The sequence below is a fragment of the Teleopsis dalmanni genome, chromosome 1, assembly GCF_002237135.1.
Source record: "Teleopsis dalmanni isolate 2A chromosome 1, ASM223713v2, whole genome shotgun sequence".
In the NCBI taxonomy this organism is placed as follows: domain Eukaryota; kingdom Metazoa; phylum Arthropoda; class Insecta; order Diptera; family Diopsidae; genus Teleopsis; species Teleopsis dalmanni.
In genome coordinates this window covers 151,331,684-151,351,317 of record NC_051846.1, presented here as the reverse complement: position 1 = coordinate 151,351,317, position 19,634 = coordinate 151,331,684, and the positions used below count along the sequence as shown (strand labels likewise).

Here is a 19,634-nt window from a genome sequence, read left to right as displayed (position 1 = left end):
TGTCTAAAATATTAAATTTGTACTTATGTGCCTCCGGAAGTGTGAGTATATGTGTGCAGTAGATGTCGCACTGACTGAGCACATGGGAAAATGTAGATAGAACTTAGTCAGACTAGTGCAAAGCGCAAAAAGGAAGAAAAATAAATAGCAAATAGCAAATAGCAAGTAGAAAACAGCATCTCACCGCCAACTCTCACCAACAACAACAACAACAACGATAACTGCTGCAACAACAAACACAAAAGCACAAAAACTAAAACGAAATCATGAACAGTTCCTGAATAATTTAAATTAAATATAACATTAGTTAGCAAAAGGATACCTACCCTAGCACATTCAAACACTCTCGTCCATTTACTTAGGCATTTAAGTATTATTTACATTTACATAATTGTGAAATGGAGCGTATGTGGCGCAAGGTCAACCACAGCTTCAGTGGCCGCACTTCGAAGTCTGCAAATTCTATACAATCAACTGATACGGTTAGTTCGGCTGGCGGCTTCGGTGATGGTCAAATAGTTGTGGCTGTTGCGGGCATTGCCGCTCCAAGCACAGCAACGGGACGACGTTTGGCTGCAAGTGGACAGGTGCAGATGCCAACCAACTCAGCCATAGCCACGGGGACAGTCACTGGACAGTGTCAGAAATCGCTGAGTCAGCACGTATTACTAAGCACAGCATCGTCATCGGAACGCAGAAGGCGACGACGCCGTAAAAGCCGACAACGTCGTAGCGGTGTAAGCTGTGTGGGTGGCGGAGATAATATGTCGTAAGTTGTTAAGCTTCATAAATATTGATACATATATATCTATATACGTGTATATAAGTGTAGACAGCACAACTTCTAGTGTGGGTATTCTCCCATAAATGTTAATAAAAATTCAGACAAAATTCTCAGAAAATCCTGTAGATACTTTCTTCTTCATTTTAATCACAGACTGACAGCCTCATTAATTGCGTTAGGCAACGAATGTGATTGATTGCTGTTGTAACTTCAATTTTTTTTCATTTTTTTTTTTTTGGCCCTTGTATATTTTTACACAATTTATTATATGCATAATTGCTCTTCAAAAAGTCAAAAAAAAAGAAGATAAATATATTAACAATGTACGAAGAATGCAGGACTTACTTCTGCAGTTGTTGATTTCCAGGCGCAAAGATTTAAAAATTAGCTTTGCGTGCGACGTGCGTGGCACGTGACAAAACCTTTTTGAGGGTTGTAAGCATCAATTTAATGGGTTCCATTTAGTCTAAATGCCTTCAAGGGAAATGTTTTGTCAAAATATTACCCATAAAATATCTAAGCACGAAGTAAAAAAATCCAAAAAATCCGATAGAAACACTCATAGTCATGGCAACACAAAAGTTTAAATCGCGGCTGCCTTTTTATCATTTTTTATATGTAAAATGTGGCATTACTTATAAAAGTTTTGTTATAAAAACAAAAATAGGAAAATTATAATAAATCATTCAATTAAGTTTAAATTAAGCTTGTCTAAATATTTTCCGTTAGGCTTTACACGAGACCGAAGCAGATCACTCTGTTTTCTTCTTCATGTTTTTAAAAAAATTCGATAGAAACGTTCATAGTCATGGTAATACAAAAGTCGGCTGACCTGAATATAGATCGAAGCAGATTAGTGTGTTCTTTTCTTTTTTATGCCTCTAAAGAAATCATATAAAAACACTCATAGTCATAACAATACAAAAGAAGAATTCGCTGCTTATCTGAACATAGACCAGTGTGGATTAGTCTGTTCTCTTCTATGTGTCTTTTAACTCTTTCCACTATTGTAAATAAAGATAAATTAAGTTTCAGTATATTCATAGCTCACCAAAGAGCATATAAACGTGGAAGAGCATATAAACTATATTTATCTTAATCAACTTAATGATTGAGGAAAATTTTTAATTGGTCCACTAATAGATGTGTTATATATCTATAACAGATCTATTTAGACAATACAGAATTTTTGAATTTAAGTGACTATAGCTGCCATTATCCCACTGAATGATTATAAGTAAGTTTCTCATTATTGTAAAATTTTGAATGAGGTTATTTATTTTATGAAGTCAATAAAAAATAAAAAAAGGTTTTATTAAATTTGATTCAGACAAATCTCGAGGAGGATGATGAAGTAGTCGTAATGTAGATTAATTTGATCACTTACACAGTCTTTCCCAACTTAGTGTAATAAAATCAAGAATCAAACAGTCAGTGGCTAATGTTGTAGAATAATGGATGAGTTACAAGTTCTTATTATATACATAGTGTTCCCTAACTACTATTACTGTAGTTAGGTTTATGATAATAATGATAATAATCACATATTTATTTTTTTCTGATTGTTTATATAAGTATATAAACTATTAACATATATAATATTTGTAAGAGGATATATTACATTTTTTCGAACTAGCTATTTTGTGAATTACTTTTACTAGTAATTCGAGACCTCCCTCTATATAGCATCATAAGCTTTATTAAAGGTTCTGGATGGTTTTAGCCCATGGGTTCTAAATAATACGGTCGCCCTAGGATCGCCGGTAGAACCTAACCTATCCTTTACAAGTAATTACTTTATATAATATAATTTTTTGTGAGGCATATCTAAGCTCTAGAAAACTCGAAATTAATTTGTGTTTTTTATTTTTATTTGTTTTGTAATATGACACCAAAAAATAAATGTAAAAGTATTAAAAGATGGCATATAGTTCTATCGATTCAATAATCCTTATCCATATGTTCTTTTGTGAACTAGTTACAACTTTATATTACTTATTACTATCACTTTAATGATTGGTTCCACGTCTTTCCGATTTCCCAAATAACAGTAAAGTCAGTTACTTTGAGCTATTTTTTTAACTACGCGATATGCTTATATAGCTTGTTTCTCACAAGGTTGTCACCTTAAACTTTTTTTATTAATTACAATAATGAAAACTACATATGCTAACTATGTAATTTTACATCCATTCCACTAATGAAATGCTAGATAGCGCGTCTTTCTGTTGTTGCTAGTTTTCAAGTGAAAATGTTGAACATTAAAACTCGATATGTCAAAAACTAAGTATTATGGAGATATATAATGGAGTGTAGAAAAAGTTATCAGAAATAGTTATATTTATTAGAATTTGTTGAGCAAACGTGAGATATCGGAATCATGCTATGGGTACTGTTATACCTGAAAGGTTTATCATATTATTGCGATTTATTGCTCCATTTTTCCTAGTGTTGTTGTTTTATATATTAATAAGTGCGTTCTTTCCTGATATTCATGTTTTTATAATTTTTTTAATAATCATGCTTATGACGATCCCAATCTGAACACATAAATATTTTAGAATCGAAACACTACTTGATTGTTTAGGGTTAAAGGGATAGAATTTGTATGGATATTAAGCAATATATATTCGAAAATATGTCTCTAGAGATATATTCTGCTAATTTAAAGTTGTTAAAAAAGAAGAAGGTGTAGTCTGAACTGTTGATTCTGTATTCATTTATTAAGTTTATTTATTAAGTTTAAACCTATATTACTTTAGTTAACATTTTTTCTAAAATGAATTATGCCGAGCTCAATTGTTATATATTAAGTAGTGCCGTGAAATTTCTCCGAATCTATAGGAATATTACTGTTAAATTCTCTGACATTCTTTTATTGTAAATAGATATAAATATAATAATATACTCATTCATGAAAGACTCTGATATAATAAGCCGTAGGCGATGATTTTGTAGAACTGTTATAAGTTATATGAATAAACTTAAATGATATATATCACATTTCCTTTAATATACAAAGGATACAAAGTAATTCCTTATGGTGTAATTGGAAAAATATGTCGATACCATGCCAACATATGGTACAGTTGATCCAACATGATGTGTCGAGTAAGAATATTTTAACTTGAGATTTATTTAAAATCTAGTTTAATCTATCAAATTATTTTTCTGAGTGTGGGAACTCATAAATTATGCTTAAGCTATGTACAAATTTTTTTTCTAGTCGATGTATCTTAGCAATTTGTCTTAGTAAACTAATAAAAATTAAAAAAAGATTAGTTGATGATATATCAGCACACAAAGTTATTGATAGGCCTTAAATCCATCACAGCATATCAGCACACAAAGTTATTGATAGGCCTCGCTCTAACCTTTTGAATATGAATAACGACTTATAGTGTCCCAAATCCATCTCTAATAAGTTATTTAAAAACATATGAAATATTTTGAAAATTATTTATACACCACTAATCCATTTAATTAAATGAAATTATTTAATGTATAGCACAAAATCTACGCAGCAAGGATGACCCAAATTCCGTTTAGGAAATTAGTCCTGACTAATTCATATTGCCATATTGCTTTAGAGCGAAACCAGAAAGAAGTATTATCAACTGTGGAAGAGTTCCATTAATTAATTTCATGTATTTTGGCGCAATGCCTTAATTTACTAAATTTTAAGGGAGTTCGCTTTTATTTCGCTGCTGATTTGTTTTGCCCCTAATTTTTTGTGTGAAGTTTTTGGGGCGTTTTTCATTAGTAGCGAGTTTGCATTTTGCGGTAAAACTAAAATAAACAAAAATTTATAAACCGCCCCAGACTCTCGACATATGAAAAGCGAAAACATGCGCCCACGCAAAAATGTATGTACTCCACATTCAAAAAAACTTCTTGACTTTTAGGCCACAAATTGCCTCTAGAACAAAGGCGCACTTCAGTTTATAAATACTTTTTGGCCATAGATACATTATCCTACATGCAAATATATTTGCACATGTGTGTGTCGCATATATTAAAACTTTTATAAATATTTATGCGTTCCAGGCAACTTTTAATTTATGAACTTCCTCTTCATAAGCTGTCAAAGGAACGGAAAGGAAAGTCATTTGGGAACGTTTAGTACAATTTTATTGATAACAAATAAACTAAAGCATTTTATTGGATTTACTAAATGGTAAAGACGTTGGATATATTTTAGATACTTTCGTTTGTTTAATGCGTTTAGTATGGTTTTCATTTCAAATCGAATAAATTTAATTTCCTGCTAGAGAAACTGTAAACTTAAAATCAAATAAATTTCAAAAGGTTAAACTTCGATAATAATTTGTTTTCAATTTGAATCTTGGTTTAAAAGTCATCTATTTATTTATAAACATACAAAAATCTTTTTAAAAAAGAGTAGATATGAATTATTTAATATTTTAACCAATTGATTTCTTAACATTTTACCACATTTCAGATGCAGCGCAAAATATCAATCATGGTCGCAGTGCTCCGCTTCGTTGGGAGCTAGTACCACGTATATTCCTACTAATTTTCAGATTATTTTTCATTAAAATAAGTTTCTTAAACAACTGACCTTCTTGTGGTACAATATGAAGACTTTACTGTGTATACATCAATACTTCCTAAACAAGGTTTCTTTATAATCAAAGATATCTAGCGCTTTATATTGTCATAATAAAACAAAACGAGGGCTTTCTTCTCTACGAGGACTGCCTTTTAATTCTTGCATCTAACACTGAAAATACAGTAGGTATTATTGTTTTTCGAAGTATTCTACATGATAATCCATACATATCTAAATTCGATTGAACCAATTTTTAAATCATTTTTCTCACTTCGAAGTTGGTATCGCCAAAACCAGGGTTTTGAATATCTCAACGGCCTGTTCGGGCGTATAAAAACGCTCATCACGCATTTTTTTCTTAATGTTTGAGAAAAAGAATAAGTCATTTTGTGCCAATTCGAAATTGTAAGGTGGATGACCATTCAATTCAACGTTTAAAGTGCTTCAAATTTCCTTTCTTTGAGCTGATGTGTAGAAGCTCGCATTGTAATGGTAGAGCTGGACATCTTCCTCCAACGGTTCGTTTCTCTCAATTCTCTGAAAACTTCCGGCAAACAAATGGATGCGTACTACTCAGAATTGATCATTCTTCGTGGTACAATTGTGACATGACCAGATTTTCTGAAAAAACAAGGGATCATTTAGTCCATAGACAACTTTTGTAGGGTTCTGAACTTAAAAAAAAATATATTCTAATAACATACGAGTTAAATTGACCTGATCATTTTGTTAGAGAAATTTTAACTCATGTGGTAAAGAAGATATGAAACCAACATGTGGTATGCTTGATGCATTGAGTAAGAATATTTTGACCTAAGATTTAGTCAAAATCTCTGAGTGTGCTCACTTTGGAAGACCCAGACAGTAAATCACGGTTTTGTTTTGGGGTCATCACCTGTCACGATGTCGTGACTTGCACGAATTAACATGTGCTTTGGCGTCTTTTGAGCGGTTGGGGAATCTAACGGGAACAAATCTTTGTGACAGCTAAATATATAAGTAAAATTGAATGTAACATATGCTGGTCCCACAAATACGCACGAAGGCATCTATCTACTCGTAAGTAACATGTTGATCCATCTTAATCATATCTTGCATTGTATCTATGTTTTCTGGTACAACAGCCGTTTTTGGACGATTTTCATGTAATTCGTTGTGGGTAAAAGAATGTCCACGCTTGAACTTATTGAACCAATTGTTGAACTAAGTTCATCAATGGATTATTTTTTGATTAATCGGTGTCGAAAATCGTAAAAAATCATCACACCATGATTCGATATTTAATTCTATATTTCTGTAGAGACACAATTGAGAATCGATGTAAATAACACAATAAGCATCAAATTGTCAAACTCTCGAACAGAAATATGAAAGTTCGTCTGTTAGTATTATCAGATGTTGCCTGGACGTTTTTTCTTAATTTTTGAATTTAAAATAATTGTTTGTCGAGGTCTTAGTAGCTCATAATAGATAAAACCTTTGGAGTCCTAAATATATACTATCATTTTTCATATTATTATTAACGTTTTTTTTGGCTAATATTCTTGTATATTATCTTTTTTTTGTTTATGGTAAGCCTTTTCCGAGTTAGTGCATCTGAGCACTTGTACTCTATAATAGCTGTGGGGATACTGCAGAGTCCCGCCCATCTCACTGACTAATTTGTGTATTACTCATAATCTTCGTGATTATTCAATGATTGATCTAAGATCTGCGTACCGCCCCAAGCGGTTAGTGATTACTCTGAGATTAGATAGTTCTAAGTAGGGCAGCCTGTCGGTTTTCGCACATAGCTTCAGAGCTCTGTCCCTTTTGGTACCTTAATTGAAATATTTTGGTGAAAATGATATTACAAAAGTGATATTCTCTATTAAGAGAATGGTAATGAGTTCGGTAACCGAGTAACATCATAACAGTGAAACGTGACTACAGAACTTAGTTAGTTTTTTTGTTGCTTTACTTTGTTATTACGTTACTCAATAACCGAGCTTATTACTCGGTATCTTAATTACCCCTTAAGTGTAAAATTAAACAAAACTTGCTCTATATTCGATGCTCAGTTTTGTGTTGATAGCATAAATCTACTGTCACTTTAGCTGTAATAACTCTTGTGATATTCATTCAAATGTCACTAAATTTTGACATGAAAGAAGGGAAGACTTTATGATGCATGTTATTGCCAATAGATATCCACAAGACGGATAGTTATGCTTACTTTGGAATACACCTTATACACTACATTACCGAGTTTGCCTAGTTAATGACATATGCACCACTTCTTATTACATTTCTAAATGTATTGTATATTTTTTCTTCTTCTTTTTTTTCATATTTCGTATTTATTACCTGAAAATGAGTTCATTTTCTAGCTAACAATTCATTCAAACTTCCATTTGGTGCTGTTATTAACAAAATAAACAACATAATTTTCTGTTTCCCTGAAATGAAAACTATTTGTTGGACATTTTATCTATTCACCAGCTTAAATAAATTCATTTTCCAGACAATATTAAATTGGAGTAAAGCATAAAATCACTACGTTAGAATTTATTCCCCATGAACCTCATTTTCCACAACGTCTATTTCGTTCAGTGAGCAAAAAAAGAAATGTTCTCCATTTAATTTATTTAGCTTCGAACCTGCTTTTTCTATTCTTCATTCCTTATTATTCCTTAAGATTGCATGCCAGTAGGAAGAAAATATGTTTTGCTGCAATTTTTCCCATGAGTTATCCTTTAAGAGCAATCCTTCTAGGTATTTTTAGTGCCGTGCAAAATCCATATAAAAAGCCTGAAAAGTACTTCAGCATTAAATGAATGCATTCTGTTTGTGGGAAGTGTGCGGAAGTTGTTTTCCAACAAGGAAAATAAAAAATTAATTTATATTGTTCGACTTAAAGAAAAGGTAATAAGCAAATAAATCTTTGCATGTTTCTATAAAGCATAAAAACAGAAGCCCATAAAATATAGTTTACAACTTGTGGAAGTACTGAAGTAGTAGAGTACACAAATAATGAAAAGAAATTACATGTATTTCTATATAATAGTTTTAACATTTCTATATACATTTCTATAAAATCTCAAAATTGTTTAGAAATTTTAGAACTGTTGAATGTATTTTATTTTGTTAAATAAATTTATAGAGAAGTTTCGAACAGTAGTGAAACGCAATAACAAAATTTTTATTATTTTCAATTACTTGAATTTTTGGCCGACCATACAGCTGTTTCGAGTATTGCCAAATGTCCATCTTCAGTGGTCTAGGACTTATTTTTTATATTTAATTATTCGTAAATAATAATTTTTTGAGACTGCATGTACCAAGGGTTGAACTCGTACACTGCAAAATTTGTAGCCCAGTCTTAGTGTTCGTTAGTCAGCTGAAGCCAAAGTCGTACTGGATTAGATACAGTACTTGTGTTTCTAACATCTAACATTAATTTTTATAACTACTTTCTTTATTGTTATGGTTTCTAATAACAATAAAGGAAAATGAGTTATCCTTCACATATATAGACATTAATTTTCTTGTAACTAAGCACTTTATTTAATGTTACCAAAATAAAAATATTGTGGTTTTATTTTATTTTTTTTATAAAAAGTTGAAGAAATGAATTCAATGCATGTACAAATAGATAAACTAAGAAGTATGAAAAAATAAACAAATGGTATAAAAAAATATTCGAACTGAGTTAAGTTTCTTATATATTAATATAACATATTAACACATTCAGTTAATATAGTATGTTTAAGTGTGAGTATTTAAAAAAGAAAACTATGAACTAATAATACCGAATATATTTATTTCACAACAACAAGTTTAAACACAACTAGTTGAAGTTCAAAATACATTTCATGTAAATATTTAAAAAAAACATTAAACCAATAAGACCAACTCTATCTATATCACAACAACAACTAGTTCTAAAACAACTAGTTGAATTTCAAAATATATTTAATGCAAATATTTAAAAAAATCTAAATCAATTTCATATCTCTATATCTATATATATAGATATCAAATGTATATATTTCACAACAACAACTTTGAAAACAACCGAATCTATCTATTTCACAACAACTAGTTTTAAAACAACTAGTTGAAGTTCAAAATACATTTCATGTAAGATAAGATAAGAAAGAACAGGGTATTAGCTCCCATTTGAGCAGAGCACCGCGACCATGATTGATCTTTTGTGCTACAACAGACCCTAACTGAACAAAAGACATTCCGCCTTTCGAATGAAGGCCAGAATGTCGGTTGTTGAGGACCTGTGATCTCCTCCTGGCCCAGATCAAAGTGGGCAGTCACATAGAATGTGGCTGGTTGTCTCCTCTGCCTCCAAGCAGAGTCTACAATCTATCTCTTCGGATAGGCCCATTTTGTTGAGGTGGTAACGTAGCCCATGGTGATCCGTTAGATATCCCACTAGCAACCTCAACTCTGTTTTGCTAAAGGAGGATATCTTATTATAACTATAGGAGAGAACCAGCTCTTTAGGCTGATGGTTACATCGACTGTCGCGCCAGTAGCGACTTCTCTCGGTTGAGATCCATTTATTGATTAGAGACCTAGTTGTAGACGAACTTAATCCACAAAAAGGTTCTGGGCCACAGATTAGAGTGGCGGATCCTGCCCGTGCAAGACTGTCGGCAGACTCATTACCATTAATTCCTGTGTGACCAGGCACCCATTACAGTGTCCCTTTATTATTGCTTGCCAGCTGCTACATTTCATGTAAATATTTTAATAAAACTTTAAATCAATAAAACCAACTCTATCTAATCACAACAACAACTAGTTGAATTTCAATATATATTTAATGCAAATATTTAAAAAAAACTAAATCAATAAGACCAAATCAATATACTTCACAAGAACAACTTTGAAAACAACTAGTTGGAGTTCAAAATATATTCAATATAAATATTTAAAAAGATACTTTAAATCAACAAGACGATATCTATCTATATCATAACTACTAGTTTAAAAACAACTAGTTGAACTTCATAACATATTAAATCTTAGTGTCTTAAAAAGACTTTTAATCTCAATAAGATCGACTCTATCTATTTCGCAACAACTAGTTTTAAAACAACTAGTTAAAGTTCATAACATATTTGATGTGAATATTTTAGAAAAACTTTAAATCATTAAGACCAAATCTATCTATTTTATAATTACTAGTTTAAAAACAACTAGTAGAAGTTCATAATATATTTAATCCTAATATCTTAAAAAGACTTTAAATCTCAATAAGACCGACTCTATCTATCTCGCAACAACTAGTTCAAGTTCATTATATATTTAATGTGAATATTTGAAAAAAACTTTTAATCAATAAGACCAAATCATACCTACTAGTTAAAAAACAACTAGTTGAAGTTCATAATGTATTAAATCTTAATATCTTAAAAATACTTTAAATCTCAATAAGACCAAATCTATCTATTTCATAACTACTAGTTTAAAAATGACTAGTTAGAGTTCAAAATATATCAAATATAAATATTACAAAAAAAAACCTTTAAATTAATGAGACCGAATCTATCTATTTCACAACAACTAATTTAAAAACAACTAGTTGAATTTTAAAATATATTTATCGACTAATAAACATGAATATTTAACAATCAAGATTGTGGTTAGTAACTTCCCACTAAAATCTCAGATATGCATATGAAGAGTGTATTTACGCTCCAACCACAAGTATGAACATAAGTGCACTGAAATCTAATTAAATTGCTTTAATGTTGGAGAAGTCCTCATCTGGAGTTTAATATTCTCAAGAGCAGATACTAATTTTGGTTTTCATAGGCACTTCACGCGGAATACAACATCGTAATAAATAATCACAATTTAGGTTTGCGACTTGCGTACGAGCTCGACTGCTGGTAGGAATTGTCTTTGCCAAATTATGTAATTGTATCCTTTGTGCCTTGGCACGTTAACATTTGAGCTGTTTTAATCTGGTAATTTGCATAAATAAACAGGTGATAATGCTAATGAATCACTTTTTAAGACACTTCAATTGGGTTTGGTTTAGCATTGAATTACTTACCTACTACGGCTTTCTACTCACCTTCAGCGTTTCTACTTACTTTCACAAAATAAATTTCATTTAATTACTCCAACATGGAACATTGGTACTCCTATTAATCCTTTTAAAATATATGAAATGGTGAAGTTGTAGTTGTGGCTTCTTAGTCAATAGTTATGATAACACACGTGTATAGCTTATTAAAGCATTAGTGCATATTTTATTTTCATATATGATGTAAATGTTGGTTAGAGATAATTTTTTAGAAGTTTAGAAAAAATAAAATAATTTTATTTTTGATTTTCTTAGTCAATTGTTATGAGAGATACCAGATTCGAACGTATAAGTTGAATTATACTTTGGGTCAGTGGGCTAATAAACACTGACTCTGACGTTCAAATTTGGCAGGGTACACATTTAAACCTTGGTCCTTTCAATCTTCAAAAATTATTTATGAATAATTAAATATAAGAAATAGTTCCTAGACCACTGATGATGGGTATTTGGCAATATTCGAAACAGCTGTATGGTGAGCCAAAAATTCAAGTAATTAAAAATAATAAAAATTTTGTTGTTGTAATTCACTACTGTTCCAAATACGTCTAAAATTATTGTAGTTTGATTTTTTGAAATTGATGTAAATTTGTACTAAAAGTGAATGAAAGTAAAACCAGGTTAAATTTGATTTTTAAATCCTCATAATTATAAATGCAATCAATGGGTTCGCATATAGATATATTAGAAATTAAATATACAATACTAATTATTTATTAATAATTACTGCTAATAATTTATTTATTTATTATTAGGATAGTAACTTATATAGTATTTAGAGTCACATAGAATGCAGAAATGGATAATTTTGATACAGATGCCGGATATATGTTATACAAGAGTATCAAATTATGAACCATACTACATATGAACAGTATTTTATAAATTTATTATAAAAGCGATTATCTACCAAGATTTTGTGTCTTAAGTTAGAAAGAATAATTTTTTTATAAAACAAATTAAGTATTTCCAAATCATGTATTCCTTAAGTTTGTATATTTTCTTATTTAATGAATTCGTTTAATAGCTATAAGCTTAGTTGTCACAAAAAAAGAGAAGGTAGGTAGATAGATAAAGTGGAAAAAATATCAAATTCCTTCAACTTCTCAATTATGGATAGAAATTTTCGTTGCAGAACTTTGGTGGGTACAAGAAACCGAAAGCAGTGATAAATGCAAGTATCTAGCTAGTACTAATATTGGAAATATCACTGAGTGAGTTAGAAATAGGGCTTTCAAAAGCTTAAACCTGTTTCTGCATAGGACTGGATATAGATGTACAAATATTTCGGCGAATATGGACTCTTGTTGGAAATAAAAAACTATGATTCATTAAATATAACTCATATAATGGATTAGTACTTATAAATTGACAGGTGTTTGATTTAGTAGTCCTTGGTAGAAAATGCGGTCGAAGACGATATAAAGGCAATCTGTGCCACCAACTAGCCATAATATGACACTGATCTAGATGTCTTGGGGATGCTACTCGCAGACAACAAGGACGACTCATGTCAGAAATGGCATGTGCTTCACATTAATACCAGAGCTTAATAATAACGACTTCAATCGCTGATATATAAAAATGGAAAACGCCATATTGAATCTACATAAATCCTTAATCCGCTAAAACCAGCTATTAGAATTATATAAATCTTCGGAGACGGTAGTTCAGAGTGTTGAAAAGTTCAGCAACTGGATTGAGAAAGCTGTCATTTTAAGAAAGAAGTATAATGGAAAAACATGATTGTGCTTCTTAGATGTAGAGTGAGAGGTATTTGGTGTTGTGATCCATAGTTAGGAACAAATCAGTATAAATGGAGCTAGAGAAAAAGTTCAAAAACAGGGTAATGTAAGCGGGTCGGACTGGCGGACGTCATTTTTTTTTCTTGGCGTAAGTCACACAATTAGAAATGAAACAGGAATTAAAGATTTATATAGTCGTGAAAGATTTCGCGCTCATATGTTTTGTGATATGCAATGTGATATAGGTTCCTTATAGCAAAGAAATTTAGCTAATTTAGCTAATCCAGTTTAGCTAATTTTACCAATTGAGGACATTTTTGAATCCGACATGGTTAAAGGTGGCTTTTAGGATGACACACTTAACTTGAGGAATTAAGTTAAGAGAAGTCACATTAGCAAATTTCTTGATATTGTTGACAAGTTAAATTGATATACTATAGATCTCGAAATCATTAATTGATGTTGAAAAATCTTTAAAACAATAGCAAAAATCTTTGAAAGCTCAAGATTGAATTGTCATGTTATGAATCTAATATAGATGTTAAGCTTAGCAGAAATACGATTGGATTAAAAAACTTCGTAAAAAAAGGCGGTTGCTTGCAGACCCTAGTTAACAATAATCGGTTTGTTAAAATTAAATAAGGTCAATAAAGGTGGCTGAATACTTAGAACACTTAGGTATGCTAACTACGGCAGAATAGCACTGATGGGGAGAAAAACTGATTCGGAATTAAAAGAACTTAATAGACTGAAATCAATACTGCAAAGTATAATGGGACTACTAAATACATATAGCTTGTAAACGATATCCTTAAAAATTGAAACTATATATTACTAGATGTACCACAGATTTTTAAAGTGTAGATCAACCATAGTTATATCTGAAAATCACTATTATTACCTTAATAACTTATGCAGTACCAAAGAAGTATATTTCTATATAGAAATAGTAATATATATAAGAAAATATAGAAATAGAAATTACAATATAGAAAGTTAATATAGAAGTATATTGCCATAGTATGGCAATCAATTATTTTACTAAAATTTACTAATAATGGGTATTTGTTGGGCTATGAAATGGTGGTATGGTTAGTTTAAGAATTTACTTGATTGAGAATTCAAACTTTCCTCACTTTCCTTATTCTAGAGGATTTCCTCTAGTGGTACATGCATTAGTTATTAAAGAATTTAACAAAAAAATGTTATAATATTCTTATATAAATTTATATAATAATTCACTTGTAATTATAAAAGCACTGAAAAACAAAAGTTCTTTTTTTCCTCTGTGACTAAGAAAAATTTTTCTGAAATTACTATTACATGACTAATCAAAAAATTCTGCATAATATAGTATATACCAGATAAAAGCATTACCTAGTTATTATAGTTGTGTTATGATTTGCATAGACAGTCATAAATTTGTAAAAGTTTAAAGAAATCAACATAGCTTTTTTAATGTTATCATATATAGACTATATAGTCTATATATAGTATTCATAACAATACCTCTATTTTAATTTTTTTTTCTGTATTTATCTCTTTTCCAAATATCTAATATTTAAACTTTATTCTTTTTCATTAATTTAAATTTTTGTATATATAACAGTTGAGTTCTATATATAATAGTTCAGTTTTAGCTTTATTTGAGTTGAAAGAAATAAGAAATAATAATAATAATAATAAGAAATAATAATGTATTGTAGATAACGAAGCTATGTACAAAAACAGGTAAATTTACAACAATAACGACGTTGTATTCTGCACTGTTGGATCTGGGATCTTCTTATTTTTTTTTTTTTATTTACAAAATTGAATGAAGTGATAACGGTGGAATACTAAATTATTGATCCCAAGTATAATATTATTGTAAATTTACAACAATCTAGGATCTAGAATTTTTTTTATGTACAGCATTCAGTGAAGTGGTTACGGTGAATAATAAACTATTCATCCCATGTACAATATTTATGAAAATTTCAAATTTTGGTATCCAACTATTTGAAATATAACTATTTGTGTGAAATCTATATCAGTACACAAGTAAGTTCATTTGAAAGTGAGAACGTTTTCAAGATCTGACATAGTTATTTGATTTAATTTGTTTTTATTTAAATTTTAATCTTCCTTTAAATAGACTATTAGTTTCGTAAGTAACAGATTTTTATACAAACTTTAACTTTGTGTGATATTCCATCAAAATAATAGTTTTTATTGATGAGGAACCTATTTGATATATACAAAATATTTTATATTAAATTGATTTGTAACGAAAGAAACTAAATTCTTAGTTTAAACTATTGTTTTCAATAGTAGTAAATAGTAGTAATCAATTGAATTTTTGACTGACCATACAAATCTTTCGAGTATTGCTAAATACCCATCATCAGGGGTCTTGAAATTATTTCTTATATTTAATTATAATATTTGTAAATATTTTTTTGAGACTGGAAATAATATAAAATGTTTTATAATTTAACATATTTTGATTTATGTTATACAATTTTCTTGTATTTTTGATTAATTATATATGACATCATATTTTTGTTGTATTTTATATTTCATATATATGTGTATAATACATATATATAAATTCCTTTAACTTCCAGCAGAAGCATAGGGCCGTATATTACCTTATTAAATTCATTAAAATATTTTTAAATATATTTTTAAAATATACACATTTATTCAAATCACAATTTTACCTAACATATCTTACAAATGTGTTAATATTTTTTTTCCTTTAGTTCATCCGGTGGTTTTTACACAATAAAGGAATCCTCAGGTGTTCATAGTGGAAGTCATCGACATCATCGCCAATCACATTCTTCTAACCATATAATGGCTAGCTCTGCACCAAGTGGCACTGTCATGATGTACCCAAATCCTGTTAGAGAAAATTCGACAACTGCTTCCGGTGCTGCGATAACTTCAGCGCAGCCAACACCCTCGACTGCACCGGATATTTCCTTAAGACAACGCGCCGTTGCAAAGCTGAGAATGTTTAATTTTCACTTGAATTGGGATCTGCATATGACGCCCTGCAAACCCTGCGGGTAAGTGTGAAATAGCAAGCACAATAGTGTGACTTGCCTCAGAAAAGAAGTATGCTTAAGTCGTTTAAATGTTAACCTTTCCATGATGTTTTCTTTGTTATGACTTTTACTTTTTATGTCGCAAGAATTGTCACAATGAGTATCTGTATTTGTAGTGTCTGTGAACTATATTTCCACCAGTTTCTTAAACAAACATTAAGATGTGCAGCAGTAACGGAAGAGTTACTTGTTTGTATGCCCAACCCCGTTTGGTTGCGTCTGTGTATTGTTTTCAAGTTGTTAAGATGAGCTGTGTATCCAACTTGTGGCAACCTCAATTGTTGACTTGACTTAGTAAATGGCACGCACAACGTTGCCACAGAGCCGAGTATACTTGCCATTGTTCCAGCTAACAATAGAAATGCTTGCATTGCTGGGCACTCGATGGTTCTAACATGCAGGGAGGGACAACGACGCCGTTGCAATTTTAATATAAATGAAGTTTTGCATAAAAGTTAAATTAAACTAATATAAGTATAAGTATATTGCAGCAAGTGTGGCACATAAATTGCATTTTCACTTTTTTCATAGAACAAGAAAATTGCTAAACGGGTAAATTGCCAACTTTAAATGGAAATGAAATATAGTGGAAAATTAGATAGTAAATTTGGTTTATAACTTAGTCAATAAAGAAGTTCTTTTAGTATTAAATATGTGGCCACTTAAGTGTTTCCACTTGTAGATGAACAAAATATATCCTGGCAGCTTTTACTAAATATTTTCCAATTTATTTTGGTTTAAAATATAAAACAAAAATATTTTTTTTGTGAATACAAGCAATACACTTGTAGACCTTTCATCAAGTGTATTTGTCCCACTTTTAGTACCCCATTTTAGTACAGAAATAAAATTCAGGCAAAATAAAACAACGTTGGCAGTAGGCACAAAAACTTTTAATAAAAATACAACAAAAATAAAAAAAAGGATAATAAAACACAAAATAGTGTAAAAGAGTAGAAATGATAATAAAAAACAGGAAAAAATGTAAATGGGGAAACCCATTCATATGCAAACTTTACACGGGGCTTTAATAAATTTTCATGCATTGCACAGCTTAAGCGCGTGAGAACTAAGTGTACAGTGGTTTGGTGGAGTATTGGTCCACACTAGGTATGTGCTTAGTTATGTGCAACACAGCAGGTGTTATTACGTTTATGGCATACTTCCTGCCAATAAGTGTTGCCAACATATCTGCAGAGGAGCAGGAAGATAGGAGTTGGATATGGCAACCGTAGAGTGACTATTTTCTCTTTATTCCATTTTATTTTCATAATTGTGTAATACATAAAAAAATGTATGAATATTGTGTGGTGTCGGGCACAGACAATTTAAAACCTACAACACATGCTGCTGCTTCTTCTTGCTTTTGTATGCAATTAATGAAGTTGTAGCAATTAAGTGCTGCAATTCAACACCTTTTTTATCGTTACATTAAATTAACAAGCAACATTTCGCTCACATAAAACAGTTCAAAGTTGATTACATGAAAAAGTCATACACAAAAAAAATTAATATAAATATAAACATAATATATAGAATAAAACTTTTGTAGAACTTTACCATTGTCCCACATCCTCGCTGCTCTCTAATCATTTTGCCGGCTTTAGCAATCCAAACAAACATTTCATAAATAATTCATAACAGCAGTACACACAACACCTCCAGCCATGTCATTGTTTATGTGCCTTACTTCCGGTTCGTTGTTTCCTTTTTACTATTTACTCGGCGAGCTTTTGTACTTTTCATGCTCATTTAGTTTTATTATACTAAAGGTTCGTATTGGCCTTTACTGCTTCACATTTACATTTACATTATTATTATATTTATGTTCTAATACGTTACGTTTGTAATTAAATATTGTAATTAAGTAATTTAATACTTAATTTAATCATATTGACAGCATAACGAGGCGCCTTTGCCGCAATCGCCGCCGCGAGGATAATGAGCTTTATCGGTCCAACAGTTTTAAATTTGAGCGCTTCGAGCGTAAGGAATGCATCGAAGAACTTTCCGACTCATTGCAGAAACAGGTAAGTACCGAAAAGTAGTACGTGTTGTTTGTCCTTAACACACAGTATTTACCAATAAAAGGATAATGGCTTTAATGTGCGGTTAGAGTAAAGTAGTCGTTATTTATTTTTCGAATGGAAAAGCCATTAAGCTTTTACAAAATTTCACAGTCAAAGCTTTCGAACAAATTTTAGAATTTTGACGGTAGATGGTGTTTGGTTGAGTAATACTGCCAGCAATAAAAATTGAATTCAATTTAAAAATTAATGGAAAATAATTTTAAATTCTTACTCATTTCTAATGAAATGGAAGTTATTTTCTTTTTATATAATTTATAACATTACCATTTTTATGTTCACTTCTTTTTAATTTTTAGTTTTGGTATTATAACTTAGTAATTAAGTTAACCTATTAAAAATTTGTTAATATTAAGATACGTTAGTTTTCTATTCTTATAAATTAAAATTTAAATTTATAATTATATCCAATACTCCGATGGATAGTCGATGGTTAGCTTCAGTAACAAATATTATTATTATATTTATTCTCACAAAAATTTCAACTGATAATTTTGGCATTATAACTATAATAATTTTGTTGTTTTTATAATCATTGTTTTTATAATTATTTTTTTTTTAAGCAAAACACGTTAGTTTTATTTAATTATAAATTTTATTAAAATTTATTAAAATGTCAAAAATTTTGATAATTGTCGATGAAACTCTTCAGTTACATATAAGTTTTTATATATTTTTTTTTATAAAAGTATTGTAAATATATATAATTTGTTGATATATAAAAATAACATTTATATATATGAACACACAAGTGAATAAATTCATAAAAAATAACAACAATTTTCAAAGACTATTAATTAGTAGTGTTGGAAATAGTTATATAATCAACAAAAAAAAATTAAATAATTAACTAAAAAAATTTATCTCAGTAATATATGCTCTCCTTCTCTTAAAAAATGGAGAAAAAATTTAAGAAAAATGTTGACCATAAATAAATAAATCATATCATATAAAAATATAATTAACAGAAAAACAATCATTCCTTTCACTACATACAACAATCTTCCTATTGCTACGTATATATCTGCTTCAATAATTCTTTATTCTCAATCTTACTGAAGATATGAAAAGTCATGTGTGAACGGAGTTGTGCTGTGAGAAGAGTCTACTTTTAATATCAGCTGGGATTTCTTATTTAACCAAAGGTTTTTGCGGAAAATGTTTTGTAACTCAATTCTTACTTAACTAGAATGGAATATTCCATCCTCATTTCATTTAATACTTTTCTTTTCCGGAATCAAGAATTATGAATTAAT

The 19,634-nt window shown here is 30.0% G+C and overlaps 1 protein-coding gene across 1 annotated transcript; it reads left to right on the top strand.

The window, feature by feature from the left end:
- The first annotated feature begins 398 nt into the window (after nt 1-398).
- LOC119666452 lies at nt 399-18,743 on the top strand. The gene is made up of 4 exons (XM_038075730.1): nt 399-769; nt 15,944-16,252; nt 18,192-18,321; nt 18,735-18,743. Exons 1-4 carry the CDS (start codon nt 399-401, stop codon nt 18,741-18,743), a joined length of 819 nt encoding a protein of 272 aa, XP_037931658.1.
- Nucleotides 18,744-19,634: the final 891 nt, after the last annotated feature.

Bases quoted from the DNA above. Each gene is read 5' to 3' on its own strand.
- LOC119666452 (XM_038075730.1), top strand. From the start codon at position 399: ATGGAGCGTATGTGGCGCAAGGTCAACCACAGCTTCAGTGGCCGCACT. The intron at 770-15,943 runs GTAAGTTGTTAA...TTTTTCCTTTAG, and splicing joins GGTGGCGGAGATAATATGTC to TTCATCCGGTGGTTTTTACA. The intron at 16,253-18,191 runs GTAAGTGTGAAA...TCATATTGACAG, and splicing joins ACGCCCTGCAAACCCTGCGG to CATAACGAGGCGCCTTTGCC.